The sequence below is a fragment of the Cyprinodon tularosa genome, unplaced genomic scaffold (genome assembly GCF_016077235.1).
Source record: "Cyprinodon tularosa strain WSP-4 unplaced genomic scaffold, ASM1607723v1 ctg37, whole genome shotgun sequence".
NCBI lineage: Eukaryota > Metazoa > Chordata > Actinopteri > Cyprinodontiformes > Cyprinodontidae > Cyprinodon > Cyprinodon tularosa.
In genome coordinates, this window is record NW_024039085.1 from 3,758,075 (window position 1) to 3,771,511 (window position 13,437).

Below are 13,437 nucleotides of genomic sequence, written 5' to 3' on the forward strand. Positions count from 1 at the left end.
CCGAACCGGTTAAAATGAGACGCAGAATGCAGTAAGAGTCCAGGAGGAATGACACTGATGAAGTTTTAGCTACGATTGTGGAGGAGGGGCTGGAGGTGGGTTTAAACGGGGTCATATGAATAAAGTCACAGCGCAACCACCGCCTGCGCGCTAGCTTGCGGACGAGTTGCAGATCGGAGGCCTTTTACGACGAACCTTGGATGCTGATTGGCTTTTGTGGAGGTGTGGTTCAAAGCTGATTGGCTGTGTCGTAAGCGAATTAAGGCGATTAATCAGTTCACTCAGTTGAACTTCTGTATAGGCTCCATGTTTAACTGTATTTGTACCATTTTACGTTTTACCTTTTGATGTAAAGTTTGGTTTTTGATCTGAACATCAGCGTTTAGAAGCGATGCCAATAAGCTTTTTTCTCCATTCCCCTGTTATTAACACAATCTATAGATTTCTGTGTGTTTAAAAAAAGAAGGATTCTATATTCCAATTCTCTTCCCAGACATACTGAGTGAGAGTGAGAGAAAAATGGAGACATTGTCACATTAGGAGGTCTAGCTGTATTTGTAAAAAGTTGTTTTATCTTCTCTAGTGCTGCTCTATTGACTGTACAGCAATCAAATCATTTGATTTTCTGCTGAAAAGTATTTTGTGCAATGAAATCCCTCATGCAAGTGATCTATGGCTTTAGATAAAGGGTGCAGGTAAGCAAATACCAGGAAAACTCAAGTTGGGTAGTTGAAACTGGTGCTGAAACAATTAATTGGATTAATCAATTATTGAAATAATCATCAACTGATTCTGTAATCGATTAATCATTAACTGGAGTATACATGCCTATAGCTTACAAGCAACCAACTTAGAGCAGTAATTATATCAAAATTGTAAAAAAATTATATAAATATTTTTGCATTTAAGATGGAAACATTTTAGTTTCACCTGGTTTAATTTTGTAAAAAAATGTCTTTAAGGAACCTTTTGCTATCTGATTATTAACTGATTAAGCAGAAAAATATTCAACATTGATTTGCTAAATAATTTTTAGTTGCAGCCGAAGTTGAACCTATTTCAGGTCAATTTGATTTACTGTAGTTGACGACAGTGTGAATTTAAAAAGAATACAGGTGCTGGTCATACAATTAGAATATCATGAAAAAGTAGATTGATTTCAGTAATTCCATTTAAAAAGTGAAACTTGTATATTATATTCATACATTACATACAAACTCATATATTTCAGATGTTTATTTTGTTTAATTTTGATGATTACAAATGACAACAAATGAAAATCTCAAATTCATCATATCAGAAAATTAGAATATTACTGAAGACCAATAAAAACAAAGGATTTATAGAAATGTTGGCCAACTGAAAAGTATGAACATGAAAAGTATGAGCATGTACAGCACTCAGTATTTAGTTGGGCCTCCTTTGGCCTGTATTACTGCAGCAATGCGGCGTGGCATGGAGTCGATCAGTCTGTGGCACTGCTCAGGTGTTATGATAGCCCAGGTTGCTCTAATAGTGGCTTTTAGCTCTTCTGAATTGTTGGGTCTGGTGTATTGCATCTTCTTCTTCACAATACCCCATAGATTTTCTATGGGGTTAAGGTCAGGAGAGTTTGCTGGCCAATTAAGAACAGGGATACCATGGTCCTTCAACCAGGTACTGGTAGCTTTGGCACTATGTGCAGGTGCCAAGTCCTGTTGGAAAATGAAATCTGCATCTCCAAAAAGTTGGTCAGCTGCAGGAAGCATGAAGTGCTCTAAAACTTCCTGGTATGTGGCTGCGTTGACCCTGGACCTCAGAAAACACAATGGACCAACACCAGCAGATGACATGGCACCCCAAACCATCACTGACTGTGGAAACTTTACACTGGACTTCAAGCAACGTGGATGAAGTGCCTCTCTTCTTTTCCTCCAGACTCTGGGACCTTGATTTCCAAAGGAAATGCAAAATTTACTTTCATCAGAGAACATGACTTTGGACCACTCACCAGCAATCCAGTCCTGTTTCTCTTTAGCCCAGGCAAGACGCTTCTGACGCAGTCTGTGGTTCAAGAGTGGCTTGACACAAGGAATGCGACAGCAGAAACCCATGTCTTTCATACGTCTGTGTGTGGTGGTTCTTGAAGCACTCACTCCAGCTGCAGTCCACTCTTTGTGAATCTCCCCCACATTTTTGAATGGGTTTTGTTTCACAATCCTCTCCAGGGTGCGGTTATCTCTCTTGCTTGTACACTTTTTTCGACCACATCTTTTCCTTCCCTTCGCCTCTCTATTAATGTGCTTGGACACTGAGCTCTGTGAACAGCCAGCCTCTTTAGCGATGACCTTTTGTGTCTTGCCCTCCTTGTGCAAGGTGTCGATGGTCGTCTTTTGGACAACTGTCAAGTCAGCAGTCTTCCCCATGATTGTGTAGCCTATAGAACTAGACTGAAAGACCATTTAAAGGCTTTTGCAGGTGGTTTGAGTTAATTAGCTGATTAGAGTGTGGCACCAGGGGCCATCAATTTTGAACCTTTTCACAATATTCTAATTTTCTGATATGATGAATTTGAGATTTTCATTTGTTGTCATTTGTAATCATCAAAATTAAACAAAATAAACATCTGAAATATATGAGTTTGTATGTAATGTATGAATATAATATACAAGTTTCACTTTTTAAATGGAATTACTGAAATCAATCTACTTTTTCATGATATTCTAATTTTATGACCAGCACCTGTAAATGCTCAGATTGAAAAAAGCATTGAATGAATATTAGTTTAACGGTTTTGCATTAATTTAACTGGATTGACTGTAATAGTCCAGACTGTAACACTTGAGGGTAGCCAACCTAATTTTTAAATATTTCATAAGGTCACCTTGGCTAACAAGCTACAACTCAACAACAATGAGCTAATGATGTTGCTACTGTACACTTTTGACATCTACATTAATCAAAGATGCTAATAACATAATAGGAAGGAAAAACACAAAGTTCTAGAGTTCTTGTGAAGGGCACCTTTAGGAACATTGTATTGCACGTACTGTATGGATGTAATGTATGTCTTTTAAAGGAATAGTACACCCAAAACATGATTAGCCTTCATTTTCTACTCACCCCCATGCTGAACAACACTCTGGAGTACTTTTTTGATATCTCAAATGCATCTGGAGATCTGGGAGGCTTCTTGCTGTCTGCTGACACTCAAATAATGGAGGTCTATGGCGCCCGAGACAGAAAGGTCCATAAAAGTCCATAAAAACGTGTCAATATTCCTCCATACTGCTCGTCCAATGTATTCCAAGTGTCCTGAGTGGGTAGCGTCCATAATTTACTCGAAACGAAGTCATTTAGAATGTTTTTAGAGCATAAACAGTAGTGTATAGGATTTCCTAATAGCGCCCCCATGCGCGCTCACGGCGCTACGGAAGCCGGCAGACCAAACCAGCGCATTCAGCTCGGCAAAGAACTCATGCTCTTCCTCAACACTGAAGTCCTCAGACATTTTTCTTTCGTTGTTTCTTTCTTTGCACAGGTAAACAGCACATTTCTTCTTCTACGCTTGCATTATCGGCAGAGCAGACGCTGAATGCGCACTTCCTTCCGGTTTGGTCTGCCGGCTTCCGTAGAATCGTGAGCGCGCATGGGGGCGCTATTAGGAAATCCTATACACTACTGTTTAGGCTCTAAAACGTTCTAAATGACTTCGTTTCGAGTAAATTCTGGATGCTACCCACTCAGGACACTTGGATTACATTGGACGAGCAGTATGGAGGAATATTGACACGTTTTTGTGGACTTTTGTGGACCTTTCTGTCTCGGGCACAATAGACCTCCATTATTTGAATGTCAGCAGACAGCAAGAAGCCTCCCAGATCTCCAGATGCATTTGAGATATCAAAAAAGTACTCCAGAGTTTTGTTCAGCATGGGGGTGAGTAGAAAATGAAGGCTAATCATGTTTTGGGTGTACTATTCCTTTAATGTTAAGCATACTTAACAGTTTATTTCCACTATTGTTTAATTTTCATTAAAATATAACAGATTTAAGAATTCCTTCCCAAAGACCAAATATTTGAGATATTTACCCTTTTTTTTTAGATGTAAGCAATGTTTAAAAGTTTCTGTTTTAAGCTTCTAAAGCTATTTAAATAATGTCCAGTAGTTTCAGCTCCTGGCCAGCTGAAAGAAACTAATTAAAGTCGTTACTATTGCAACCAGGATAACAGACCCTCATTAAAGTGTGTTTAGGCCATTGTTTGCTCTTAATTAGTGTGATAGCTGAAAGTGATCACTGTTATCTTCAAGTATTGCTACTTTACATTTTGTTTGGTTTGCTGTGCACAATTAAAAAACTGGACTTTTCTACAAAGCATCATTTTTCATTATGATGTTGTATTATTTATTCATTTATTTATTTTGCATTTGGCCAATACAGAAAATTATATCAACATTTGAGATTTAGGTGGGCTCCCCGATCCAGTTGATTTTAATATGAATCACCTCTGTCAACGCAATTGAAAATAACATTTTCTTTTTGTGTTTAGCCCATACCTTAGGGAGCAGTGAGGAAAGTGTAGGACCCAAAGATCATTTTGGGGATAAGGGTCTGGAACAGGGACCCAGAATGACAAACTTAGGTTTTAAGCAATCTTGTGGTCTCTATAGAGCACAAATACCGTGCTATCTAATCACAAGGCCAGCGCTTGTGAGTCATCACATCTTTGCAACAAAATTAAGAACCTGTTGGTCTTAATTGACTTCCATCTATAGGGCTTTTGAGGCACCGTGGTAATCAGAGTAGTACTTCAACGATGACGCTAAATACAGGATTTACTTTAGGGGATTTTACACTGCAGTCGGTCTAACTTGGCACTTATTTAATTGATTCTTCCATTCTTTATACCTGCATATGATTTGTTAGGATGGAGGCTGGCTAAGATCTTTCAGTCTTGATCAGTAGGTAACAGGTGGGGGCCACCCAGGACTGGCTCTTACAAAATAATCGTTAGGATGAATTTACTGATTTGTGATTATATGAAAGAAAAAAGTGCTTTGGGAATTTTATAAGAGCCACATACTTTTCCATCTGGTGCCAAGTTGTGATTAAGTTTAACCTTATTGTTTTTTTTTTAGGTTACACATTTGATGAATAATTAAATAGTTAAGTTTAATTATATATCTAGTTATAGAACAATCTATAATGGGGTTTGGAAAAAAAAAGCAATAAGATTAAAAAGCTTAAAGGTATCAGGATGCAATGATAGTTTGATGGAGATGTTAACTTTGCTGCAACATACAGTATCTTCCTAAGGAAAGCAGATGGCAAGTATTGAACTAAATGACTCACTTTAAAACATGTAGAATATCCCTTGCTAAAATAGTTCAGTGCTGTGACTAACTATATGTTGAGAGGACAAACCACGCAAACCAAAAGCATTGACTGATCTGGGGGGAAAAAAGTGAATAAAAGTGTTAATTGCAGTCCCAGCTCTGTTAGTGGCTTTGTCCTAAAGAGAGACAAAGGTAAACAGACAAGGACTGATACATTATTATGATCTATGATGAAAAACAGAGTTTATATATAGCTATTTTTGGTGGCAGCTTTTTCAGTGGCTTTGATGGAGGGAAAAGGGAAAAATAATTAAACACTGAGTGGGAGGATGTCGTCAACAATAAGAACACAGAGTCTTATGTATGAATGGATTGGATGAAGACCATATCCAGGAAAGAGACGAATAAAGCAAACAGAACACCAGACACCATGTGCAGCTTCTGTAAAGACTAAAAAAAGGAGGGCAGCAATAACTGAAAGAGAGAAGTAGAAGAAAATACCCAATAATATCTGTTATATGATTAAGATTTCTTTTTCTTGAGAAAAAAAATAACCCATTGTACTTAGTTGTACTGAAAAAAAAAACAGAACTGCACAAATATTTCAATTAAGAAATGAGTTGTATTACTTTATGCAGAAGGGTTATGCTCTTATGGCGTTTTGTTTAACATGCAGTTAAACAAAACGCCGTCACTGGTTTGTTGTTGTCATTAGCTGCTAAATGGTTTCCTTGATTACAACCAAGTATACTTCTCCTGTGCATGAGAGAAACTTATTAATATCGACCCTTTGTTCTGTTTACTTTGGAAAATTGAACTTATAATAGAGATGACATTACGTCCAAGACCTGTGCTCTGAATTTAAATTTTTAAAACCTGCCATTTGCTAATCACTTAGTGCTAACAACTGATAGTAATATGAGAAAATGACTATCTTTCCATTTTATTGGTTCGAACAGCAAAGTAATATCTCATTTAGATTTTATATAGTGCAATATGTGCCAATGTAAACTACTCATCCTTTCTATTATTAAATATTTGATATACTACATGATTTTCTACCTGATTCTACTTACAATTTCCAGTCAGGGAAGTCTGCACTAGTTGCGGTCAGTCAGAAGGGCAAGTTGGCACAAAAACCTGTTAGTGAGAGATAGGGTGAAGCCTGGAGTCTTCAAAGGTGTGAATGCAATAGACTCAACCTGACCTAGAATGTTAGAATATAACTTAATAAACTGATATTTCACAATGAATTATTGTGAAACATAGAGTAAACTTACTTGTCAAACTTTCTGTTTATTTAGTTGAACAATCCATCTACGTATACAAGGTGTTGCTGCAGTGTGCAGAAACGTATATGAAAACCTTCTAACAATCCCAAGTAACATTTTTCAAACTCAACAGGGGTGCAACAATAAAATGCAGTCAACACAGTCCAATTTGAATTCTCCTGTGGGTAAATTCTGACGTATTTTATATCCAATTTCTTTCATTTTGTTTGAGATTAGGATAAATGAAATAATGTATTGTATTGTTAACATCTAAAAAAATTGGAAAATTAACTTTATTGATCTAACTATGTAATTAACTCTTCATTTAACCCATCCCCTTTAGGGAGCAGTGGGCTCTCTGGGGGAACAATCGGGCGTTAAGGTTTTTTCTCAAAGAGCCAGATTGGCAGTCGGTTTCAAACTCACAACCTCAAGCTTCCAAGCCCTATGCCTTAACCTCTAGGCCACCACTTCCCTAATAATGCCCCCAGTATCTAAGATTAATTATACTCCTAAATTATCAATATTTTAGCTGTTTTGTGTCAAAGTACATTGCAATTGGTTTTAAATGTTTCTTTCAAGATTTATTCAATTATTGCTTTTCTCATCTTGGAAGTAGTTCTGCTAACTTTTTCAACACATTGAAATTATTTTTTTTGACAATGCAGATTAAAGCCTACACATCTGTAATATCATAAATGTTTAGCTTATAAGAGTTTTTAACTCTAGGTTGGTGGAGTTGTTAGTTTTAGCAGCCTTCAACAGCTTTTCATAAAAACAAACAAAACAAAAGCTCTTCTAATCTTGATCCTTGAGCTGTGCATTTTCTGACACCGATGACAGAATGTATTTATCAAGATTACCTACATATTTGATAGGTTTAATGTTTCTTAAATTGGTTTTGGAATGAATGTTGTTCCTCTTTTTTTCAGCCTCACGGGTGGGCTGTTTTCCAGCATCAGAGCCATGAATTATTACTTGATAAGATGTACTGCTTTATTATGGATTGTGAACTCTGTTCCTCATGCTTTTGGAATGGCTGTGACTGAACAGACAGGTATGTTCGTTTGTTAACGATTATTATTTTTTCTCTGAAGCTCTGAAAGGTTTAAATATAATTTCCCTAATTGTTAAATATCAAAACAACCTTTTTATTAAGTTTGAAACATTTAACATGCAGATTAAGGGCCATTTCTTTAACGTTGCTTTTCCTTACAGGATTTTGTTAGGATGAAAATTGTAATGAAAGATTTAAACAAATTCTTTTTGGCTTCTTTTTCATAGATGGTGTTTGTCCCTCTTTAATTGTGGAGGATTACAGGTTTTCTGATGTTTTAGATCGTCCTTTAATGATCACAGGTAATTGCTGATGCAAAAGGCTTTATTCAATTAGAAATTCACCATATGTAACGTTGTGACACCTTGTGGCTCTGTTTTACAGGGTTTGATCTCACAGAAAAATTTCTTCTCCGAAGGGGAACAGTTACAGAAGAACTACCATCTTTTCGTCTAGGAAGCAGCCCTCTTATAAAGCCAACAAAGTAAGATTGGATGTGCTTTTCCCCAACATTGTTTTTCTTCTAATAATCGATTTAAAAAGAGGACCAGAGAGATTGTTGCTAAAATCAAGGAATTACATTTTGGATCCTCACTGGGGAAGCCTATTGTATGGAGTTAGAAAAAGAGCTTTTGGATGATGTAAGGAAGAGCATTTTCGCTTTCTTCTATGCCATGGCGCCGAGAGCCAAATTTTAACCTTGCATAATTACTTCAAGTGTCATGGGAGCTTGGCTGTCTGATCAACATGTGTTTTGTGGATCTGGAGGAGGCTTATAAATGTTATCCCTCAAGGTACTTTGTTGGGATAACTGTGGGAGTATGTGGTTCTTGGCATGTTTTAAAGTGATTTTTAGTTCTTGTTGAATCATAGCAAGAGTTGTGTCCGCCCAAAATCTGGCCTTTCAATAGTTCAAAGTGGACTGTATTAATGCTGCCTTTTGTCACTGATCTTGTTTTTAGTGTTCATGAACAGGAACTAAGCAGAGTATCTGTTTTTTTTTTCTTTTTTCTGTTTTTCTCCAGAAGAAGCCTTTAGCATGTATTGGTAGAGATGCTGCCATTCCTCTGCATCAACAAGAGCCATTTGAGTTAGCTAAGATATGAAATCTAGATGATTTGTTGGTATATTCTTTTAGAGGTTTCCATAGGATGTGACACCAAGGAAAACCAAAAACTTGAAGTAAGGTGTAAAGTGTCACTGATGGAAAGGATACCTTGTTTTTTTTCTCCTGGACATGTTACCTTTGCCACCTGATCTTTGATAAGTTTAAGACAGAAGATTTCCTTTCTTTTATTTATAGCTGGATAAATTGTCTTGTAAAATTCATTGAAGGGTTGAACCAAGGCAACCCACATATATCATGTCCAGAGCAAAAGTCCCATTTACCTTATTTAGTAAGGACAGCCAGTGAAGTGAGTTCATTGACGGAGAATAAATTGAATTAATATAGGTTGCATTTATTCAAAAAATCTCCTTGAGGCTGAATGTGGGACTTAAAGGGACATAAAATTTTAGATTATGGATAATAAGACAGGAATATTGAAACAACTCCATAAATGACACACTAGGGCGTAATTCTTCTGGAAAATTGTCATTTTCCAGCTAACTGGGTGGGTAGTAAGATTTCCTCATGTTGAAGATAATTTGCTTAAGTGGCTAACCTATTTATCATATTATGAAGGCTCGCGTCTTTCAGTAAGCTTTGTATTACATAAAAAAAAAACAATGTCATTTATGACTTGGCTTACTCTGATGCTCTGGAAGTTCTGGAGAAGATCACTGTTTCCCATCTTAAGGTTTAAACACTAAAAGGGTAGGCTGTCATTCTTCAAGAAGGGCTGGGTATTTTTAGTATTTTTACGTGCACTGTAAACATTTACGGCCACCGTCCTCCTGGCTGGGTAAATGTATCATTGAGCCAGATGATTTGCGAGCTGCTTTCCTGTGAGCCAGCTGCAAATACATTTACATTTAAGTCCTCTCATTCAATATGAACCTATAATGGAAGGAGATGTTGGTTTTGTAGTGGCGCTGCTGACAGTGTTGTTGGTTATAGTGGCTAGGCTGTGATCCCTCTCATATCCAATTATCTAAGTACTTTGACAGGTGATACTGCACGTCAGCTCAGGAGGAAAGCAAGGTTAGTTGCATGTAGAGAATGAAGCCCCCTTAGCCACTGCCCCTGCCATAAAAAAAACATTGCTCACTGTACTCCAGGGATATGCAGCCCTGTGCTTTATTCTCCAAATCTAGCAGACGATCTGCCAGCTACTTGACACAATGCTCATTGTGGCACATAGATCATGGCTGACACACTCTTAAAGCAGTTATGTGAAGTGACAAATTGCCTGCCATAATGCACCATGCACTCATCCATACAGTGGTAAAGTTTAGGAACAGTTGTTCAGTCTCTTTAAAAAACATCTGTGTTACATCCTCCTCAGTTTACATGTTAACCTGTGTTTATAATCATATATGATTTATTTATTAAGTTCCATTGGAATATGTCCTTGACATCTTCAGTGTAATTTTTTTCTGTGCAGTGCGGATAATGAGTGTTAATAATAGTATAGTTCTCTTTGCTTACAGGTTTTGCAAATGAGTGTCTATTTTGCTCCATGTTAGATAGCAGGCAGCCACACTTGAGTGGAGCTTTTTGGCTGTTTCCTTGTGTAGCATAATGAGTTGTAAAGGCAGAATGCATGCTCATTATTTTGTCTTTGTTCAAATTCCAGCTTTCATATGCTTTGGGGGTGGGTGTTTAAGAATGCCATCCGTGTTTGCTGTTTTGTGAGATAATCAGAAGCTTTAAGTGAAGCTGGCTGCATTTCTCTCTAACGAAAATATTTTATACTAGTTATTTTGCAAGCAAACATATGCTCTCAGAGTTGAAATACACGATGAGCCGAGACAGAAAATGATTGCATGAAGTCAGTGTTTTGTGTTGGTTTTCAGTTTGTGGTTTCTGGTAGCAATGCTTTGACACTTGCTCAAACCATTACTTCTAAATGTACTTTCTAAGCTTCCTTTGGAATTACAATCTGGATTACAATCATTCAGGATCAGATCAGATGATTATTTCTACACCATGTCACAAAGTGGTTCACTAGCTCTCTGTACTGAGATTTTTGCCCATCTTTGATGGACCCAATGTTTGCAGTCATCTGAGTATTTCTGCAGCTGACAGGACATGGTCTGGAACTAAAAATCAGATATGCACAGAGCAAAAAGGAATGGAGAGAGTACTGCCCCCTGTGATGCTCCTGTGCTACTGAATACTTGATTAGACAGTTAACCCTTCAGTCTAACAAACTTTGGTCTGTTTGTTAGGTAGTCTATGATCCAGGCGATTGTTGATGCCTCTACCTGTGTTTTCTGAAGTTTATTTATTTATTTATGGTTTCTAACCTGAATAAAATCCAGTGTGAGAACCACATTTTCACAGAATATTGCTACCATCAATTCATTTCAGTTCAGTTTCTTTATATAACGCCAACTTACACCACATGTAATCACAAGGCACTTTACATAGAGTTAGTCACAGTAAGAGAAACAGGACTGGACTTAAAAACAGGCCAAGCTCCAGCATCAACAAGCTGCTGGCATCAACAAAGATGTTGATGGCTGCAGCCATGTTTCAGTGTGGGGAAGGTAGACATTTTTCGCATGTTCTCAAGCATGATGACATGTTTTATAGCTGTTGTGTCAACATATTCTTCGTAGCTGTGCATCTCCACAGCTCCTCCTGAGGTTACTGTTGGCCTCTTGGCTTTTACTCTGATTAATGCCTTTCATGGGGCTTATGAAAGGAATTAATTATGCCAAACCTATTAAAATCTGGATGGTTTGCATTTGTGCCATAGTTTTTCCTCAAAACCTTTCCAGAACAGATGCACCTATAACTTAATTGCATGAATTACACAAAGGTTTTTTCTATTCAATTGGTAGCTTCTAATGGTAATCAGTTGCATCTTATTTAGGGGTGTTAGATTGGAGGTGCTTAAGATAAATGCACGGTAGACTTTTCAACTTTTTTTTTTTTTATATATAAAAGAACCCTAAACATTTTTGCTTTCCTTAACTCCAATTTTTCTCTGCTTTTTGTTGGTAGCTTCCAACTACAACTATTGAATTTTGTGACAGTTACATCACAAAAGCCTTAAGAAAGCACTGCACATGTTCAAGAGTAAATGCATCGACTGCAGAATTGTCTTCATGTATTTGTCTTCATCAAACTTTAATCCATAGAATAAAACCATCACATGAACCGAGGGGAGAAAAGAACATGTTTATTGCTGTATGAAATCTAAACATCAGTTAACTCTAAACCACATCATATTTGTTGCTGCAAATTAGTCATATTGAAATTAGGCTTGTCTGAGACAGAGTTGGCAGAATCACACACTTAGTGTAAAAGCCTTTTTGGCAGTATAACATGGTGGGAGGGAGAATGAATGAACATCCCTCTTATTGACTCATTAACATCTATTTAAGCATGCAGAGTAGCATTTCAGCAAAGAATCAAACACACAGCTTTCAAACTTAAGCAACACTGAGCTTTGAAGCTTTTACTATTTTAGCTTCTAAGAGCCGTTAGCATGATGTCAAGAACTTTACCCCTTCGAGAGAAGGTGTATAGGACACATCAATGCGCTACTAGGTTTTGAAACATGAGGACTCTTAGTGGGCACTTTAGAAAGAGGAGTGTGAACTATCTGGCTCTTAAAAAACAGTTACGTTGTCCTCTCTATTTAACATTTCACAAGCAATGTTTGTAAGGACACTCAGTGTTCAGTGACTCCTTTTATATAAATCCTTTACTCCTTATAATCTACCTTTCAGTGTATGTTTAGCAGCAACAGGTACCATAGCCTCATGTTCCTTGCTAGACTTTTAATTTAAAACTGCATTGACGCATCTAGTTTCAGCTGAAATGAGTCTAGCCATAAGATTTTCACAATCCTGAGGCCTTTGATTATTTCAGTCGTGTGTGTTTATAAGAACGTCTTTGTGAAAATAACAGGTGATAGAAGGCTGTGAGAGAATAGGAGATGATATATTGGAGTGAAAACTCATTTCTAACCTGTCTAATGAGGCTGTTTCTCTCTTACAGAGCCACAATTGAACGCAGCAATCTCAATGGCCCTATCATGGCATTATTATTATTTTTCTTTGCTGATCTTGTTTCATTTTGCCTATGCTTTTTCTATTTTAGTTGCTAATTTGACAGGAGCTAGGGCCATAAGATAACAGTCTTTTACAAAATGCCTTGCACATATTTTGTTTTTTTATGTGCTGCAATGTTATATTTTATTTTAAGTTTACAGGTAAGGATGTTTTTTTTTTAAATTATATTTAGCTATTTCTATATTTTTCTACGCTGAAGTTTTATTTATGTTTCTGCTTGAGCTGGGTGCAACTTCACTTAACTGTTTATGTCATAGCAATGAATGGGTGACGGCATTTCATCACACATACACATGACTGTAGCATATGATGTTCAGGTGCACTAAAAGATTAGGCTTTGGATCAATGTCTGTATGTTTTCATTACCTAAATGATATGAGAGCCTAGAAAAAAAAATGCCAAATGGATTTAAGCTTGTCATGTTTATTTATCGCAGTCCCTCTCCATCTAGAGGATGCTAAAATGTTTTATTGTTCACAAAACTTGATTTGCTCTTTCATTAGGCAGTTGCTGAAATCTCTTAAGTTGTATAATTTTTATTCTGAAAATAAATTGACCTAGTTTGAAAAAAAAAAAAAATATATATATATATACAAGTACA

The 13,437-nt window shown here is 36.9% G+C and overlaps 1 protein-coding gene across 1 annotated transcript in view; it reads left to right on the forward strand.

Annotated features, from left to right (window-relative positions):
* LOC119790728 (collagen alpha-1(XIX) chain) overlaps positions 1–13,437 on the forward strand; it is a 178,731-nt gene that overhangs the window by 4,153 nt on the left and 161,141 nt on the right. Inside the window, exons 2-4 of the mRNA XM_038296417.1 lie at positions 7,522–7,646; positions 7,874–7,948; positions 8,031–8,130. Coding sequence (XP_038152345.1) covers positions 7,556–7,646; positions 7,874–7,948; positions 8,031–8,130 — 266 coding nt within the window. The 5' untranslated portion in view covers positions 7,522–7,555. The remainder of the gene's footprint in view (positions 1–7,521; positions 7,647–7,873; positions 7,949–8,030; positions 8,131–13,437) is intronic.